At 40.9% G+C, this 20,887-nt stretch overlaps 1 protein-coding gene across 5 annotated transcripts in view; it reads right to left on the bottom strand.

The window, feature by feature from the left end:
• The window catches only part of NMNAT2 (nicotinamide nucleotide adenylyltransferase 2), a 208,773-nt gene that overhangs the window by 150,421 nt on the left and 37,465 nt on the right, over positions 1 to 20,887 (bottom strand). For all 5 annotated transcript variants that reach the window (XM_043485511.1, XM_043485514.1, XM_043485512.1 and 2 more), the window contains one exon: positions 11,610 to 11,755. In XM_043485511.1, coding sequence (XP_043341446.1) covers positions 11,610 to 11,755 — 146 coding nt within the window. The remainder of the gene's footprint in view (positions 1 to 11,609; positions 11,756 to 20,887) is intronic.

Here is a 20,887-nt window from a genome sequence, read left to right as displayed (position 1 = left end):
GTATTTATCAGCACATAAATGTCTCAAAAAAGATGTAAATAATTATTGATGTAATTTAATCTCAGTACTTTGTGGAATGAGGATCCCTCTGTGGGTACCAAGATGAAGGCTTGGAAAAATATTCATGAATAAAGCAATGGGAAACCCAACACTCACCGCCCCCCCGCCCCCAACACACACACATACATACTGGAATGTCACTTATTTGGGGCTTTAAAATCATATAATAATAAGTTTAACAGTCACAAAAACCCATAGCTTTGAGCAAGAACAGATATACCGTATACTTAGTCAAGACCTCCTGAAGACATTACAGCAGACAACCAGTGTCAAAGAAAAAGATCAATAATTGTCCTCACTCTTCAGACAATTAAGCTTAGAGAAAAAGAGAGCAGGCACATGATGCAAATACTACAAAATCACGGAAGATCACACTAGGGTGAACGGAGGTCACCAAACCTGAAAATACAACAGCAATGAGGGGACCACCCCACTGAAGTACAGAAGGGTCACCTTTAGAACCTGGGTGAGAGCAACTTCTATCAGAGAAGTGATTGCTTGATTGTTTATCTGCTTAGGTGCATTGTACAGCAGTTTAATTTCCCACTTATTTATTCCTCGGTAGAATGGACAATGGTTCCATTTCAGAAAACAAAAATTAAAAAGTAAATAAATTTTTTCAATCGTGGGGGAAAAAGTACTCCATATTTTTTTAACTTCTTAATTTTTGCCCACTCCATGTGGCTTTTGGGATTTTAGTTCCCCAACCAGGGATTGAACCCAGGCCTTCAGCAGTGAGGGCACAGGATCCTAACCACTGGCCCACCAGGGAATTCCCCTTCCATATTTAGAAGAGTGATAAGGAAATAATAACTTTAAAATGTTTAGATAAAATCATGGTGTCAGAATCCTAATAAAGACAACATTGACATTTGGGAGGTAGGTCCCACATCTGCAATACATTCCTCTGCCTGGGTAATGTCTAAACTCTTTGGTGTCCACCCCCTACCCCTGCCCAGACCTGTTTTCTGGCTCTCTCTTCTCCTGCCCTTTCCTGTCTCCACCCACACTCCAGCCACCTAGCAAGCTCTCTGGAGTTCCCTTCATGTGCGATGCTGTTTGGGGCCTTTTCACATACTAGCTCTTGGCCCAGAATGCCATTCTCCATCCTGTCCATTGGACAACTCCTACCTTCAAGCTCACTCTCACTACACCTGCCCTGATGATCCTCCCACCATACCTGCAGGGATCACTTTTCCCTCTGTGTTCTCCCACTTTACGTCATTCTCCCCTCTTTTAAGGCACTTTGACTTGAACGGCTATGTATAGCTTATCTGCTCTACAGAAGATGGTCTCCCTGAGGCATAAGAAGGAATGCCTTTAACTGAGGCCTAGCACAGTGCTTGAGACATATTCATAACTCAATAATCATTTGTTGAATGAATCAATGCTTGCCGATCCCTCGTAAAGACTTTATCCTCTCTGCCACAGAAATAATCTAGAACTGAGGTTGGGATGGTAGGTAATTCTAACATTTCATTCTTTCACTCATTCAACAGACATTTATTGAGCATTATGGCTAGGCAGTCTTCGAGGAGCCTGAGATATATGAGTGAGAAGAGTAAATGAAGATTCCCTACATTTGAAGAGCTCACATGCTAGCTGGGGATACAGACATTAAACAATAAAGGGTGAAAGAAAACATCTATCTTTGTTAAAGCTATCAGGGCTTCCCTGGTAGCTCAGTTGGTAAAGAATCCGCCTGCAAAGCAGAAGACCCTGGTTTGATTCTTGGGTCGGGAAGATCCACTGGAGAAGGAATAGGTTACCCACTCCAGTATCCTTGGACTTCCCTGTGGCTCAGCTGGTAAAGAATCTGCCTGCGATGCGGGAGACCTGGGTTTGATCCCTGGGTTGGGAAGATACCCTGGAGAAAGGAAAGGCTACCTGCTACAGTATTCTGGTCTGGAGAATTCCATGGACTATACAGTTCATGGGGCCGCAAAGAGTTGGACATGACTGAGTGACTTTCATTTCACTTCACTTCATCTTTGTTAAAAGGGGATAAGAGAAAAAGATATAAGTAGAGTATGATAAAGGGGATTGGGAGTGTATGAGCTGTGATTTTAAACTATGTGATCAGGGAAGCAGGACCTGTCAAGTAGACATTAAGAGGTTGCATTTGGACAAAGACTTAGAGAGTGAAACAGACATGGGTGTATATGAGGGAAGGGCATTCTAGGCAATGAGAACATTCAGTGAGGCTCTAAGGATAAAACAAGAGGTCAGTGAGGTTGGCTAAAAGTGAGATGGCAAAGAGATGTGTTGATGTAGGAAGACGAGGGGGAAAGGTGGCAAGTCTCAGAAGCCTTTGTAGATCATTAAAATGGGTTTGACCCTGAACGAAATAGGGAACTGTTGGAGGGTTTTCAGCAGAGGAGCAATATGATCTGACTTACATCTGACTTACATTTTACAAGGATCACTCAGCTATTTTGTTGAGAATTTAATACTGGGCCAAGGATAGAGAAAAGCTATAAGCATTTAGTCTTATTTAGGGGCTAGATTTTACTCACTTTCCCACTGTCTGGTAAATATTAAATGAGGTCAATATGTCTGAGCATAGTTACCCATGTGGAGGCAACCTGATGAAGGAGAAAGAGCAGAAAAAGCTGCTAGCACTTTCTGGGTTAGCCTCTGAGTCTTGCTCCTTTTCTACCTTTTCCTCTTACTCCCTTATCACCAAAATTACAAGAATTTTCCTGGTTGGCTCACTTGTTCAGAACAAAAGAGAATTATGCCATAGATTTAGTGGAAAACAGTTTAAAGGTAGTAGAGTTTCAGTTCAGTTCAGTTGCTCAGTCGTGTCCGACTCTTTGCGACCCCATGAATCGCAGTGCGCCAGGCCTCCCTGTCCATCACCAACTCCTGGAGTTCACTCAAACTCATGCCCATTGAGTCGGTAATGCCATCCAGCCATCTCATCCTCTGTCATACCCTTCTCCTCCTGCCCCCAATCCCTCCCAGCATCAGGGTCTTTTCCAATGAGTCAACTCTTCGCATGAGGTGGCCAAAGTATTGGAGTTTCAAAGAGACTCAAATAAAGTTAACTCCATTATTAAAATGATCATGGGGAAGACTATGATGCTGGTAGTCTTTATAATATTTGGCTTTGCTGCAGAGTTCGTAGATCATTGAGATACTGCACAAAAGGAGGAGGGAACCAATGCCAGGAAGATGGCCTTAGTCATACCATGTAAGCCATTGAACATCTTTTTTTTTTTTTTTTTTTTCCAGTGGGTTTTGTCATACATTGATATGAATCAGCCATGGATTTACATGTATTCCCAATCCCGATCCCCCCTCCCACCTCCCTCTCCACCCGATTCCTCTGGGTCTTCCCAGTGCACCAGGCCGGAGCACTTGTCTCATGCATCCCACCTGGGCTGGTGATCTGTTTCACCATAGATAGTATACATGCTCATTGAACATCTTTTTTGTCTAAAATATTTCTGAGGCTATCTGCCAAACTGCATTTTTTTAAAAAAGCAAATGTGATCCACGCATTTGAATGCTTATAATTGGAAAACCTATGGCAATGGAAAATTGCATTCTTTGTAAATGGACGCTGTATTTACATATATTGAGATAGGGAACACATATCCATAAAGTTGTATAACTCTCTATAAAATGCATTCCTATATCCCAGTTCTTAGTTTGTTACATCAGATCCTTAAAAATTATTTTAAATGCCTTTGTTTAACCAAAATTTAGTGTGCTGATTATTTTTTTTAAACCAGTGTTAAGAAGAAATATTTAGGGAGTTCCCCAGTGGTCCAGTGGTTAAGACTCTACCTTCTAATGCAGGGAGTGTGGGTTTGATCCCTGGTTAGGGAAGTAAGGTTCCACATGCTGTGGGATGTGGCCAAAAATTAAAGAAAAAAATTAATGCATTCCTTTGTTCCTTTAGAATCTTTCTTGAGCAATTCAGGATGATTTGAACACTTTAAAAATGAATGAGAACTCTACTAGAAAGTGTGTATTTCATAGTATCATTAAATATTGATTAAGGATCCACTACACATACAATACTGTATTAGTAGCCAAGAGGACAATGATATTATAAAATTTAGATTTGACTATTTTTAAAGAAACACTTGCAAAATGGGGTTTTCATCCTCTTTCCTGGTCATGCATAGTTCACTTTCACAATTATTGCCTATCAACAGAAAAATAACAGAAAATAGAGATTATTCACCTAGTTGTGCATTTTCCTCTCATGTCTGAGGATCTTTCTAAAGCAGAGGGAGATCCAGACTTGAAGGTTGACAGGCTATGTTTCCAGTTGAGTTTGCCTCCGCATTGACTTGGTCTAAAATCGGAAATTTGTGTTGAAGTGTTTCTCTTGAGACTTGCAACATTTTAAAGGATGTTCCTACTAAGCAGTAATGCAAACTAAAAGTCATAGAAACCTCTTAATTCTGATGGTTCTAAGCATAATCATTTGGATATGTAGAATAAGGTCAAGGAAAATGAAAATAGAAACTTAAAATTAATATTTCTTCATTTCAAAATTTTTAGCACATCAGCCTTCTGGGTTATATCCTGTTCCTTGGTTTGAGATGTGTTCTAGATGGGAGAGTTGCCTATCACAATTAGCATAATTATGTCCACTCGGGGTTCAGTCAATCAGTTCAGCAGGAGAAAGTAAACCTGTTCATGTAGGCAAAAATATCTACATTTTTTTTTCAGCCACTATTCTCACGTCATGAGCAGGCACAGCCCTTGCCAATGAAACTACCATGAGCGATGCATGAGTTTCCATTACTGAACCTTCAACTTATCAGTGAATTAGAATTTCCAATCATCCACCTAAATGTATTAGGTCAGCCAAAAAGTTTGCTTGGGTTTTTTGTAACATTGTATGAAAAAACCTGAATGAGATTTTTGGTCAGCCTTATATTATGCTATTACAGCTCTCATCACAGTGATGGGCAAGTTTTGGAATGGCCTTTTGAACTGCATCAACTGTTTTCAGTTTCTCAGCCTCAACATTACAAAAAGAGTCAACTTTAGGGTTATAAAAAAGCTAGCCAACTCTTTATCTTTTTATTTCCATAATATTAATGAATTTCAATACATTTCTTGAATGAAGAGCTTTGAATAATCCAAATGGAACCTACTGGGAGTTTTCATTTGAAGTTTCAGATGTCCCAGGCTACAAAGAGCCTTTGAATTTAGGTATCTCCTTTTGCATTAGGCTTCCCTGGTGGCTCAGACAGTAAAGAAATCTGCCAACGAGGCAGGAGACCCAGGCTCAATCTGTGGGTTAGGAAGACCCCCTGGAGAAGGGAATGGCAACCCAGTCCAGTATTCTTGCCTGGAGATCGCAAGGACAGAGGAGGTTGGCAGCCTACAGTTCACAGGGTTGCAGAGGGTCAGACATGACTGAGTGACTTTCACTTTCTTTGGCATTAGTATTAATACTTGGTTAGAATGCATAATCCCAAAATTTTACAGTTGGAAATATGAATCTTCACTTTACTCACCAAACCCAAACCTGCTTCTTTTCCAGTGTTCTTTATTCATGCAACTTGGATGGAAACCTGCCAATTACACTAGACTATTTTGCCATCACCCACCCATCAAATCACAAAATAAGGATCTTTTACCTTCTAAATATTTTTAAATACACACTCACTCTCCATCCCAAATGCCACTAACCTGGGCAAGGTAATAGTCTTTTCTGACTTGAACTCTGTACTCTGTGCTGAAATAGGTTCCTAGCTGGTTACCACATCTCCATCCTTTCCCTTCACCAATTTATATTCAAAATTCAATTAAATCACAGTTTCATGAATATGATTAGAACATCCCTTTTCTTAAAAAATGCAATATTTGTCATTGGCATTGGCATAAACTCTAAATTCTTTAATAGGACTTAAAATCTTCATGATTGATCAGAATTCCACCTAACTTTCCAGTCTTATCTCTTCAGTTCAGTTCAGTTCAATTCAGTCACTCAGTCGTGTTCCCGACTCTTTTGACCCCATGAATCGTAGCATGCCAGGCCTCCCTGTCTATCACCGACTCCTGGAGTTTACTCAAACTCATGTCCATCGAGTAGGTGATGCTATCCAGCCATCTCATCCTCTGTTGTCCCCTTCTCCTCCTGCCACCAATCCCTCCCCTCAGCTGAAGCTGAGTTTCAGCTTCAGCATCAGTCCTTCCAGTGAACACCCAGGACTGATCTCCTTTAGGATGGACTGGTTGGTGCCGAGCCTATTCCATGTTAGGTACTAGTAAGTAAATCAATAGTTAAACCAAGCATAGTTTCTGTCTCAGTAAAGCTTATTGTCTAGCATGGGAAACAGTCATGAAACAAAGAATGAGATTAGAGTTATGACATGGAAAATATAAAGTTATGCAGGATCAAATGTCAGGTAACCATACTTAATACAGGAGTCAGTGGAGGTTCCCCGAGGAAGTTCTGTTGAAGCTAAAATGTGAAGGATGAGTAGGAACTAGTTGTGGTAACAGAAGAGTCGAGAAGGAGGAGAAGTGGTGGAAGAAATGTTCCAGCCACACAGTTAAATGGACAATACACAAATACTGAGAAAAGAAATAACTTGTTCTCAGTATAAGACTTTCCTGATGGCTCAGACGGTAAAGAATCCACCTCCAATGTGGGAGACATGGGTTGGGAAGATTCCTTGGAGAAGGGAACAGCTACCCACTCCAGTATCCTGGCTTGGAGAATTCCATGGACAGAGGAGCCTGGCAGACTACAGTTCATGGGGTTGCAAAGAGTCGAACATGACTGAGAGACTTCCACTTTCATTTTTTCCTTATTATAAGCATAAGATGTTGGGAACAGATATCTTTATTGAATGTTTTTTGTTGGTGGTTTGTGTTGCAAAGGAAAACAATTTATAAAGTTCTCATTGCCCTTTGTTGATAACTAAGTTCAATGGCTCCTCTTTTCATAAATGCTGTTGCAATTAAAGGAATAAAAAAGCATCTTTGGTGAGATACAGAGTCTGTATATCAGGAACTTGATTCTATTTGACTTTTGCTTTATGACTGTGAACAAATGACCTACACCTGTTCCTCTGCTTTGCTGTTTATAAAGGAGTGATGATAACACTATCCAGTTTCACTTACAGGGTGGTATCAAATAGTGGTGCAAAAGCACCATTTAATAAGCCACACTGCTTAATGAGCTTTTTAAAAATATTCATTTCAAACACACTAAACAATTTCTTGATTGTAGACTGTTCTCTATATATTGGTAGCAACTCAAATTTAATTTTCTTATGATGCTAGCTGTAGCAATAGGGGCTGCAATTCCAATTTCACAGCAAGTAGAAAGCTGTCTTCATTATCTTTCAAGAGAAACAATTGGATTATGTCTCTTTTCAAAAAACCCAACTGTTCAATTCAAAAATATTTTCAAGCAGAAAAACTGGAAAATCCAGTTACTTTGCACTTATCAAATAAACAGGACACATTTTTTCTGTGATCAAGTCCCTCAATTCCTTTACTTTTCATGGAAGTTAATCTGATCAGTCCTTTCTTACTTTTCTGTTTAAATGTACTATCTGATCTCCCACTAGCATGCATGCATGCATGCGGCCAAGTTGCTTCAGTCATGTCTGGCTCTTTGCGACCCCCTTGGACTGTAGGCTGCCAGGCTCCTCTGTCCATGGGGATTCTCCAGGCAAGAACACTGGAGTGGGTTGCCGTTGCCTCCTCCAGGGGATCTTCCTGACCCAGAGATCTCTCCCACTGTCATATTTATTGACAAACATGGCAATACAAATGCAAAGAAAGTTTTACTGAAATATAATCTCTCATGCTTAATAACTAAGAATTTACAGTTTAAAAAGAAAAAGAGAGACTTTCTAGCCTCATGTTACTTTTGTATGTAATAAGGCAGACATGAAATAAGACACCATTGGTTTATGGGTCTACTCTGCCACAAACTTTTATTCATCCCTGAAAGCATTTTAGTTACAGTTAAGTATATGGGTGTCAAATATCTCTATCACAAATACTGATCTTTTCTTACATGTTTCCATAGTCATAAACAAGAATAATATCAATTCCCCTTTCAGAATCAAAGGACAAGTTCATTCTGAAATATTTTACAAATATTGAGAACTGTACAAGTACTACTTTACAGAGATGAAGAGTGAGTTTTTAGTTCTGAACGTCACTTTTTTGTTATTGTTTACAGTCTCTTTTTTCTTTGGTGAGCAATTGTATTTCAAAATATAGGAGCTCTATTAAAGGTGTCTAATTTCAAAGTCCTATTTGGGTCTTTAATTAAATTTATCTTTTGCTATTTGTTGTTTAGTCTCTCAGCCATATTCAATTCTTTTGCAACCCCACAGACTGTAGCCCTCTGTCCATGGATTTCCCAGGCAAGAATACTGGAGTGGGTTGCCATGCCCTCCTCCAGGGGATCTTCCTGACCCAGGGATCAAACCTGCAGCTCCTGTTGAGGCTCCTGCCACATCTCGTGTACTGCAGGTGGATTTTTTTTTACCACTGAGTCATGGGGAAATCTTTTTTTTTGTTTGACTGTGGCAGGTCTTATTTGCAGCATGTGGGATTTTTGATCTTCACTGGGGCATGCAGGTTCTTTTAGTTGCAGCATGTGAACTCAGCTGTAGTATGTGGGATCTAGTTCTCTAACCAGGGATGGAATCCAGACACCCTGCATTGGGATGGCAGGGTCTTAGTCACTGGACCACCAGGGAAGTCCTTGTTTGGGTCTTTTAAAGGTTTTTCTATTACTAATTTCAAGAATCTTTAAAAGGTTTGATCGTTTTATTGCATTAATTAATTCTGTATTGTTGGGGGGAAATTTTTTAAAGTCATTTAAAAAGAGAAAATAGATCATGAATGATTGGTTCTTTAGAAATGGGGAAGTGCTCTTAAGGAAATGCATATTTAGGAAACTTAGTTGATGGCAAATTTAATTCTAATCTGTTAGTATATGCTTGAAGAAAATAGAGTTCATGGAATTATACAGTCAGAAGATTAGTGAGCACTTCTTTCTGCTTTTGGTACAGTGCGAAGGCCTATTCAAGAGGAATCTGAAATGTGGGGTTCAAGTCTCATTTCTGCCACCCACTCTCCATGTCACTTAAGCTACTTAAGAAAGCCACTTGGCCTCTGAACATCAGTTTCTTGTTTGTAAAATGGAGATAATGATGCCTTTCTTATAAGCTTCTTATTAGGAATAAGAGATATACACAATGAAAATGCTTTGTAAATCAGAAGCTGCTTTACAAAAATAAATTAAGAAAACTTATCACTAGCTCAAAGATTCCCATAAGAGATTCTACAAAAAATAGCTTAATATGTACTTTGGGTTCTTGTTCCCTTTTCAATGTATATGTGCTAAATCCTTCATTAGGTTATAAGCTCCTTAAAGCCACAGTGGGCACACCATATCCTCTTTCATGTTGCTCTCTGGACTACACATAATGGACACTCAAAAGGCTTTGTTGACAGATATTTTCTCCTCTTCCTCAGTCCCACTGGCAAGCAAAAATCACTACTGTCAAAAAGTCTAAACCTCTCTGGTGTAATCCATTTTTATTTCCTTATATTCTCTCCTCTAAAGTTATGGAGAATTGGCAGGTCAGCAGCAACTTAACAAAACCTCAAGGCAAAATCCTTTGTTCTCAATCTAAATCTGCCCCTCTTGCAATACAAAACAAGTGGAATTAAGTACATCCTTGGCTCCAGGAAGAAAGGGAGAGTACCTGTTGGCCCACTAAAGATTTCTAGAGCCACGGAATTCCACAGGAAAGTCCCTCCCTCTCTGGGTAACTGAGAGGAATAAAGTATAGCAACATAAAATGGTTAGAGGAAAGACTCACAGAGAAGGACAGGGGTGAAGACACCAAAACCAAAAGAAGGTGAAAAGAGAGTGTTCCCAGGGCACTGATACTCTCTAAGAAGGCTGATGACATGCTCTGCTCTACCCTCATGCTTGAACAACAGTCTTTCATAGGTAAGCTGGCACCAGCTCCTGACCCAACGCTTTTAAAAGTGAAGGTACCGCGGTGAGGAAGGGATGGCTACCTCAGTCTCTCTCCTTGGATCCCATGAACGTGCCTATCCGATGCACGCTCTGCTCAAAGTATACCCTTTTCATGAGGTTTTTATTAAGGGTGCCTAGTTCAACTCATCTGTTAGGTTTAAGAGGAATATTTTTCTTCGAAGCCACCTTGCCCTATCTTTACCGATACATCGTAGCTTTCATTAAACAGCCCTTAGGAGGGCCCACGCATTCCTCAGGCTCGGGGTAAACACGTGTGCCGGCGGGCAGCTCCGGCGCGCCCTGCGTTTCAGCACCACCGTCTCCGGACAGCGCCTCGCTGGCCCGCTGGGTTGAGGCCTCCAGTCCTTCACTCATCCACCCCCGGCCCACTCGCTTTCCTCTTTTCCCTCAGTGCCAGAAAAAAAGCACCCCAACTTCTAACTTCTCAATCCTTGCTTCTACAGTGACCTCCGCGTCCCTTCCTCGGGGTCTAAACGCGCACGCCCCCGCACCTTCGGGTCCTCCGGCACCAGCACCCGAGCAGCATCCGTGGCCCGAGACCACCCCCGGGCAAGGATCACCTTTCCCTCGCCACTTCTGAATCCCAACCCAGCAGCCAGGAGCCCCGGCTCGCTCCGTCTCTCCGCCCCAAAGCCTCTGGAAAAAAAAAAAAAACAAACGCGCGAGGATGCCCTCTCTCCCCGCCCCAACATACACAACACACACACACACACACACACACACACACATACACACACTCGCACGCCGCAAGCCTTGCGGGTGCCATCACCGCCCTGGGCAGAGACTCAACCAACTTGGGCCCCATCCTTCAACACCGGCTCGCAGAGGGCCGCCCGCAGCGACCGCCCCGCCTCCTCCCCTTCCTAGGCGACTGGTCCCGGCAGCGGAGCCCAGGCCCCCGCCCCCTGTCCCCCCACCTCCACATTCACTAAGCCATCCGCCTCGCGAGGGCAATACACGGTCCACAACCCTCAGACATTTGCCCCGGGCCGCCCCCCAAACCATCAGCCAAACCATAAACGAATCTCCTTGAGCCCAGGCCAGTTCCTGGTGTGTGGTGTGTGTGTTTGTGTCTCTGAAGCCTATACATCATTAACTCCTTCGAGCTTTCAGCCCAACCTAAACAAATTTCACGTTATCTCCGACCCCCTTCTCCCTTCTCCGCGCCCCAGCCTCTTCCCCCATCCGGATCCTCACCCGCCAAGTCGCCAAACCAACCACCGCACCCCAGCCCTCAAACCTCGACCTCCCACCCAACCCATAACAACACTCGCCTCCAGCCCCTCCCCTCCCCCACCCCATGGCCCCCCAGCAAGCCGGGCTGGCCCGAGCGAGTGACGCCTCGAAAGAGCAGCTGGCATCCCCTGCCGGGAGCCCAGGATAGAGGGGCTGACCTCCCACCAGCTGGATCAGCCAGCACAGCCCTCCGGATGGGCAGTCGCCAAACCGTCACACGCCCTGGAAAACACAGGTGCCGGGGAAAGGAGAGAGGCGGAAGCAGTCTCCGGGGGTGGGCGGGAGGACTCACCGAACATCTGAATGTGCCCTTTGGTGATGGGATTGAAGCTGCCGCAGGCGAGCAAGATAACGTGCGTCTTGGTGGTCTCGGTCATGGCGCGGGCGGGTCCCTCGCGCTGGCCCAGGGGTCGCCTCTCTTTTTGTCTCTCGATGTGTCTGCAGAGGGAGAAAGGAAGGCGAGGCTCCGGCGGTGGATGCTGTGGACTCCGAGGAGCCGCTCCAGACGCAAACCGCGTCACTCCCCGCCTCCCTTTAACGCTTGCAGCTCCGGCAAGATCCGAGGCTGCTTTTGTATGTGCTCAGCTCCGCTCTCCTTTCCTTCTAGCTTCTTTCGCGTCTCTCGAGCTGGTGTCCGTCTCCTCCCTTTCTCTGACCCTACCCCACCTCACCCTCTCCTCCTTCGTGTTTACCTACAAATCAAGATGTGGTACCCAAGCCTAACCCTGAACACTCCAACAGGCAACGATCAGCATGGTGTGACCCCTTTCTCTTTTCTCCTTCTGAATTAGTTTTCCTCCCCAAATTGAACATTTTTTTTTCTGTCGACATCAACTTTCTCTAACATTTGCAGCTCCAAAAGTGTTTGATTTTAAGAACTGTTTTCTTTCTCTCCCTCTCAAAATTTTAAGTGAGAAATGACAATTGATCCATTGGGGAGTGTTCATTTCTGCCTGTCTTTCCCCTCTTAATCTCATGGTTTTGAACTACTGAACTGAGTCCAGAGCTTGACCAAGTGGTTGCCAAGATATAGGAGGAAGCTGAATCCTTCTCCTGGCATACTGCTCCTTTTGTGTGTTGAAGCAATGAGAACACGGATGTCACAGAGTTACTAAAGCTGTGTTAGAAACTACTGTGATCTTACATAAGCTATCAAAATTCAGACAAAGATTTACCCATTCATAAGTGTTTGAGTGCCCACGATGTGTTAGGCTCTGATATAAACCCTGCTGATAAAGCAAAGTGTCAGTCTTCATCAAGTTTACATTCTACTGGAAAGAGACAATAAACAAAGAAGGAAAATATTAGATGGTGATTGTGCCATGCACAATAAGTGAATGCAATTCACTCTCTGACAGAACAAAGGGTGAATGGAGGAGAGGGGACTAATTGAAATGAAGAAGTTAGGGAAGGCCTCTCTGGGGTGGTGAAATTTAAACTGTGACCTAAATGACAAGGAGTTGCTAGTACAAATATTCTGGGGCAAGGAGGGGTTCATTGTCCTCCTAGAAATGAAAGGCCAAAGAGACTTGAGTGTATGAATAATGGGGAAAATGCTAAGAGAGCAGATTGGACTGGTGATCAGGACCAAATCAAGTAGGGCTTGTAGGCTAGGGTAGGGTTTGGATGTTTTTCTAAAAGAAATAACTTAGAGAGGAATAACAAAAGGAAACCACTGAAGCTTTTAGGCAGGGAAGTGACAAGTAATTTACATTTTTATAAGATCACTCTGCCTTCTCAGTGGAAAATGGGAAGATGAGGAAAGCACTTAGGAAATCCCGCTGGTAGTTTGGCAGGTGGAGTTGTCCTTGGCCTAGGTTTTATAGAGGTAAAGCTGATGAGAAGAAAATGGTCTCAGGATAAGTTTTGTTGGTAAAGTTTACAATCTTTGCAAATGAACTAGATGTGAAGGAAGGGAGAAAGAACAATCCAGAAAAGTGTCTAGAAATTTGGCTTAAGTAAATGAGTGGACAGAGAATGAGAAAGATGGGGAAAGAAAGTTTCAGGGATGACCAAGTATTCTAGTCTGATACAAAAAATAGACCTAATAACTCGAGATTTTTTTTAAATGGCATTAAAAAATTGAGATATAATTTACATATACCATTGTATTAGTTTTAGTTGCACGTAATAATTCTGAACTTAGAGATCCATAAGTACAAATATTTACCTTTCTCGGGCTTCTAGATTCTTAGGTAAATTTCTACCTATTTTAGTGGGTTGGTCATTGTTTCTTACTTAAGAGCATGTATGTGTGGTGTACAGTAAATATTTGTTAAATGCTGAACAGCAAATCAGTCCTAATATGCGTAAAATTTCTAGTTTAAAGACAAGTATCAGAATCGATGTATATTTTAATGGTTTTGTATCTTTCCTGATATGGGATGCAGACTAGTGCGGTAGACAAGCAGGAGATATTAAGGGGAGCCTGACTTGGGTTTGAAACTGATACTTACTAGCTGGACAACAAATATTCACTGAATGTCTGCCATGTGCCAGGCACTTGATTTAGGGGCTGTGAACAAACCAAAGTTCCTGCTTTAATACAGCTCACATTCTAGAGGGGAAAACAGATCATTAAAAAAACAAAATAAACATAATGGTAATAGATACCATAGGCTTCTCTGGTGGTAAAGAATCTGCCTGCTGATGCAGGAAATGCAGGTTCGATCCCTAGGTCGGGAAGATCCCCTGGAGAAGGAAATGGCAACCCACTCCAGTATTCTTGCCTTGGAAACCCCATGGACAGAGGATCCTGGCAGGCTACAGTCAATGGGGTCACAAAACTTCAAACACAAGTTAGCAACTGAAGAACAGCAATGACAATAGACATCACAATGGGAAAAAAGAAAAGCTAGAAGAAAAAGAAAGGGAAATCCTTCTTTATTTAAGTGGTCATAGACGGCCTCTCCAGTAAGATGGGATCTGAGCAAAGACCTGAAAGAAGTGAAGGAATGTGTCATTTGAATATCTGGGGAAGAACATAACCTGAAAGAAAGTGAAAGTGAAAGTCGCTCAGTCGTGTCCAACTCTTTTGGACCCCATGGACAATATAGTCCATGGAATTCCATGGAAGGGAAGTAGCCATTCCCTTCTCCAGGGGATCTTCCCAACCTAGGGATCAAACCCAGGTCTCCCACATTGCAGGTGTATTCTTTACCAGCTGAGCCACCAGGGAAGCCCAATGCAAAGAGCCTGAGGAGCAAGAGTGTTTGGGAGTCTTCAGCTAGCACACCTGTATGGCTGGAGAAAAGAGTGTGAGTGGAAAACGGTGGGAGACAGATTGGAAAAGTAGGACAGATCAGATAGGGCCTTACAGGCCCTTGTTAGGGCTTTGGCTTTTTCAGAGATAAGAAATCACTGGAGGGTTTTGAATGGAGAAGTGACATGAGCTGACTTACACTTGAAAAGTATCATTTTGTCAGGAAATATAAATTTTGGAGTCATCAGTATAGTTTTATATTTAAAACCATAGGAGTAAATGAGGTCACTTTGGGAGTAACAGATATACATAAAAAGAAGAAAAAGAGGTGCTCAGATTCAGCTCCAGGACACACCAAATGAATAGCTAACATTCACTATCAACAGAAGCCCTGGCACTGTAAGCCATTTACAGATGTTAATTCATTTAACACCAAAATTCTGTGAGTTCAAATAATTTTATCCCATTTTAGAGATGCACATAAGGGAGAAGACAGAAATGAAATAACTGGTCGGAGTAAGTATGGAGCCAGATTCAATCTCAGGTAGTTTTGATTGAAGGTCCTGCTGTTGATCCAAGGCTATCTCGTCTTGTTTCACTGCTACGCTATACAGGCATACCTCATTTTGCTGAACTTCACAGATACTGTTTCTTCTTCAGATTGAAAGTTTGTGGTAACCCTGAGTTGAACATGTGTACCTATACTGTTTTTTCCAATAGCATTTGCTCACTTTGGGTCTCTGTGTCACCATATTTCAAGCTTTTTCATTATTATTATATTTATTACAGTGTTGTGCAATCAGTTGTCTATGGTAATTGTTTAGGAGCACTATGAACCACACCATGTAAGATGGCAAACTTAAATGATAAATCTGTGTCCTGAATGCTCACCTCCCTCCCTCTCCTCAGGCCTCCTTATTTCCTGAGACACAATGATATTGAAATTAAGCCAATTAATAACCCTCCATTGACCTGTAAGTGTTCAGGTGAAAGGAAGGGTCAATTGATGTAGCAAACTCCATTGCTGTCTCATTTCAAAAAGTTGCCAGAGCCACCCCAACCTCGGCAATCACCACCTTGATCAGTCAGCATCTATCAGCATCCAAGACCCTCCATCAACAAAAACTTTATGACTTGCTGAAGGCACAGATGATGGCTATCATTTTTTAAACCAAAGAAAGCATTTTTTAAATTAAGGCATGTACATTTTTTAAGATATGATGCAATTTCAAAGTTAACTGACCACAGTACAATGTAAACATGAATTTTATATGCTTTGGGAAACCAAAAAAATAAAATCCATGTGACTCACTTTATTGCCATATTCCTTTATTGTGGTAGTCTAGAACCAAACTTGCAATATCTCTGAGGTATGTCTGGACATTTTCATACATTCATAAAAATGAGGATGACTATACCTACACAAAGCTACAAAGATGTGAAGGTTACCAGTAATGTATGTAGAACACCTAGCATATAGTAGATGGTCAATAAGTGATACCCATTTTATAAATGAGAGAATGGAACTTTGTAACAAAGTTTGAAGAACAGAGAATTACCTTACCAAGTCTTTAGACTTTCCCCTCCTCGATAGAGGAAAAATGGAAAATTAGGCAACAAAATACTCGCTGGAATGACCGGGCACTCACTCTACAAGTTAATTTTAATAAAAAGAAAGAAAACAATGTCTAATTCAATATTCCCACACAGAATAGTGGTCAATAAATATTCACTGATGAATTAAATACAAAAGTCTTTTTACCAGCTCAGTGCTCAGAGAGTAATAATGAAACGTGAATTTGTAATACAATGCAATAAATATGTCTCAGTCTTGTAGGTTATGTCTTAAGGCATAGTTTAAATTCTATAGACTAGATTAATTGGTTGTGATTCTAATTGACTCTTGTAATTTTCTTTGCTGCTGATCTCTAATTTGTGTATCCCCAAAGAGGGCTTTGGAACTGAAATAGAAAAACACTGAAAACAAATCTTGGTTCTGCCACTTGCCAATTGTTTGTCTCTGGGTCATTTATTGCTAAGACTGGAGATACAGTGCTCCACCCTCATCTCTGGTTTCAGCTACTTATGGTCAAAAATATTACTACTACTTATTGGTCTGAAAATATTAAATGGAAAATTCCAGAGATAAACAATTCATAAGTTTTAAATTGCATGCTGTTTTGATTAGCAGGATGAAATCTTGCGCCCTCTGGCTCCATCTTTCTGGGACCCCCAACCACCAACAAAATCTGTTCCTGACATCCAAACATTGTCATAGCTGGATGATCCAGGCTCATCCAAAGCAGACAATCCTTCTTCGGAAAAATCCTCAGAATGTCAATAGTAGCCTAATGCTATGTCATTCACCTCACTTCATCTCATCATGTGTTTCATTATCTCATATCATCACAAGAAGGGTAATATAATACAAGAAGAAATTTTGGAGAGAGAGATCACATTCACATAATTTTTATTACAGTATATTGTTGTAGCTGTTCTATGTTATTATTGTTAGTAATCTCTTACTGTGCCTAATTTATAAATTAAATTTTATGATAGGTATTTACATATAGGGTAAAATATAGTATATATAGGATTCAGTACTATCCTCAGTTTCAGGCATCCATGGGGAGTCTTGGTACATATCCTCCCCATTGATAAGGGGGGACTACTGTACTATAATACATGTCCTGTTTATTTACAGGGGTTCTATATGGTTTAAATAAGACCATGTGAGAATAAATGAGTTGTTTTTCTTTAAAGCATATCATCAGCTTTAGGCCAAACTCTGTAGTTGTTATATACAGAATACCTATTGTTTTTGAGCATTTAATTATTCTGTTGATGACTTTTATCAAGGATGTTTCTGAAAGTTCCAATTTTACAGGGTAATGACTTTGAGAATGTGCTAATGTGCTAATAGTGTATATATATCTCAACCAATGAAAACAAATACCAAAAAACATACTAACAACAAACTTATTCTCAGGGAAGATTCCAAGGCTTGTTCACAAGATATAGAAATATTAATAGGAATGTCAATCCTTGCATAATACATGCACCTTAATATATATCATGATCTATTCTCAGGAGTGTTTAACTTAGGTAATATAATTTGGTTCAATATTTCAACTTTCCAACAGCTGGGTAATTGCTTTAGGCTGAAAAAGAACCTGAGTCATTCTCCTACAGCCTAAACCTTGCAATCTGCTCCAGCCAGTTCAGTTTCCAAAAGGCTCAAGGCAGATAGTTCAACCCAGAACGTTCCTGGCAATAAATATCTATTCTGATGGGCAAGCTAAAGTGTCTATTGGGTCTGATTTGAAATGTGCATATATAAAGTATAGCAGAGTGGTTATGTATGCTCACTTGATCTCCCTATTTACTTAGTCTGGGTTAATCGTCCATGGTGGCTCAGATGATAAAGAATCTGCCTGTGATGCAGGAGACCTGGGTTCAATCCCTTGATTGGAAAGATCCCTAGAGTAAAGAAATGGCAACCTACTCCAGTATGTTTGCCTGGGGAATTCCATGGACAGAGGTAGGCTACAGTCCATGGGGTCCCAAAGAGTGGACACGACTAACACTTTTTGTTTTTACACACTTACATCAAAGTCAGGGTAAAATGATTCCATGTTTATGAAGCTGGGTTCCTAAGTAACATTAGGAATCATCCATTATAGGAAGTGTACAAAGTCACACACACAAATGTAGCTCCCTAGTTCCTGGGATCATGTCAGATATTGAATATTTATTTCATGTTTCTTGGTAAACATATGATTATGAGAAAAAAAATATTATTCTGAGAAAACCATGACTCCTTGGGATTCTTTTCACTTCTCTACATTTGTATAGTTCTCTGTTTTCTCCACTTCTCTTCAAAATATACATCTTCAGGGACACAGCTAAAGTGACTGGTTTTATTCTCTCATTTTCCTTACAAGAAAATATTTTTATATCTCTGGGGTGAAAAATATCCTAAAGATTAAGATCCCCCTTTCTCCAGTAAATCCCCAGACTCTTACTCAGACTTGTAATTTCTCTAATTATTCTAATCATGTTTCAAAAACAAAAGATGTTTCCAAATTTTAAAACCTGATTATCAATTATAAACATACCAATTCTTCTGGCACCACAGTGAAAGAAAAAAATGTACATGGGTCTTTATAACCAATAAGCATTGTATACCATTAAAAATAAAAAATTTCTTCAACTAGTTCAGAGATTTGCTGCTTTATTTATCATGGCTTCTTTCAGATAATGGGGTGAGGGGCACATAACGAATCACTGCTTTCATCTTGAGACCAAAGATTTCACTACTTATCATAAAATTTTCCCAAGAGAAATGGGAGATAGGAAAATCAGTTCTAACAGACTTAGCAAGAAGTATAATTGATTAAGAAGTAAAATAATTCCCTGAAATGACATCTGAGACTATCTCTGCCTCCCTCCTTTAAGTCACCCAAATGGAAAACACATTTGGCTCAAGAGAGCATTAAATAAAGGATAGAGGACTTAAAGTACAAAATATTTTTTCCATTACATCAATACCTCACAATTTGGTTAAATCAGATATAACCCAGAATTTCAATCCCATCATTTCTCAAATTTAGGAGATGTAGAAAACAAGTGGAGGTTCCACTTCTAATATCCCAAACACCCCAAAATTAAACTCCCCCAGGAAAAACAGGTGTAAGAACTAGACAAGGAATGACAAAGATGGTGTGATATGATACTTTTTATTACCTCTATGATGGCTCTAGAGATGTAGCTCAGATTAAAGATTATCCTGGGATGTGACAAATAGCATGGTAACTATAGCTAACAATAATGTATTGCTTATTTGAAAGCTGCTGGGAGAGTACATCTCAACAGTTCTCATCAAAAGAAAAAAAAATTTTCATAACTATGTATGGGGACAGATGTTAACTAGACTTACTGTGATCATTTTGCAATACATACATATAATCAAATCATTATGTTGTACAGCTGAAATGAATACAACGTGTTTTTTCCGTCTGTTGTTGTTTTTACAGGATCTTAGTTCCCCCAACCAGGGATCAAACTTGCACCCCCTGCAGTGGAAGCACAAAGCCCTAACCGACCACCAGGGAAATCCCTAATATAATGTTATATGTCAATTATATCTCATTATTATTATTATTTTGGACACACCATGTGACTTATGGGATCTTAGTTCCCCGACCAGGGACTGAATCTGGCCCTTGGCAGTGAAAGCATGGAGCCTTAAAAACTGTACGGCCAGGCAATTCCCCTTTATATTTCTCTTAAAAAAAAAAGAAAAAAAGACTATCCTAACAAGAGAATGGATGGTGATCACTAAACTATGCTGCAGAGTTTGAGGGTCACCAAAGCAAAAGTCAAATGCAAATACAGGCCCCATTCCATCTTTTTTTTTCCATGCCCTAAATTTTCAATAATAATGTCTCCTATGTTAAATAACTAGCATGGGTTATCTGCACATGGAGACCACTGTTACAGCACTGATCTGTTATCTAAGAAAATACGTTTGCTAAAGTGTTTTTGTTTTCCAATTTGATTTTTTTGATTTGGCTGCGCCCCATCTTAGCTGTGGCACACGGCATCTTCACTGTTCACTGCGGCATGTGGGATTTTGTAGTTGTGGTGTATGGGATCTAGTTGACCAGGGATCGAACCTGGGCTCCCTGCTTTGGGAGCACGCAGTCTTAGCCACTGGACCACCAGGGAAGCCCTTGTTTCTCAATTTAAATGAACAAAGAAATGAATTAAGCAAGACAAAGGAAGATACAGGAAAAAAAAAAAACCCTGTATATCTTACTTTCCAGCCATACTTACTTTCTAAATATCTCCAGAATTGTTCCATTTTTCTTTACCTTTCTGCTACTTTTCAGCTTCAGGCTACCTCTCTCTCTTTCTCTTTAATTATCAAAGAATTCTGGCTGGACTTCCTGCCAGTAATCTTTCCCTTCCCTAAGCCATCTTTCATATTCCAGCCAAAGGGATATTTCTCTAAAATATAAATCAAACCGTATCAATCTCTAGCTTTGACTCCTTCAGTGGCTTCTCATGGCCCTCAGAATACTATCCAAACTCTTAAGCATCTAACAAGTCCTCTCAGGGCCTGGCTCCTAATTGCCCCCTCTCCACACCCTGTTATTTTTACTCCGGCCATACGGAACTTCTTTTAGGCTTCAAATGTAGCATGCCCTTTCTTGACCAGGAGACGCAAACTTGAATCTACTTAGTCTACTTCCAGAGCCTTCTGTGAGTCCCACAGGTGTGAGTGAACGCCTCTCCTCAAGGTGCTGTTTTTCTTGTATCACAGCATTACCACTGTGTCCTGCATTGTGACTGCTTTTTGATTT

The sequence above is a fragment of the Cervus canadensis genome, chromosome 13 (genome assembly GCF_019320065.1).
Source record: "Cervus canadensis isolate Bull #8, Minnesota chromosome 13, ASM1932006v1, whole genome shotgun sequence".
NCBI classification, from domain to species: domain Eukaryota; kingdom Metazoa; phylum Chordata; class Mammalia; order Artiodactyla; family Cervidae; genus Cervus; species Cervus canadensis.
This window is presented reverse-complemented; position numbering and strand designations above follow the sequence as displayed.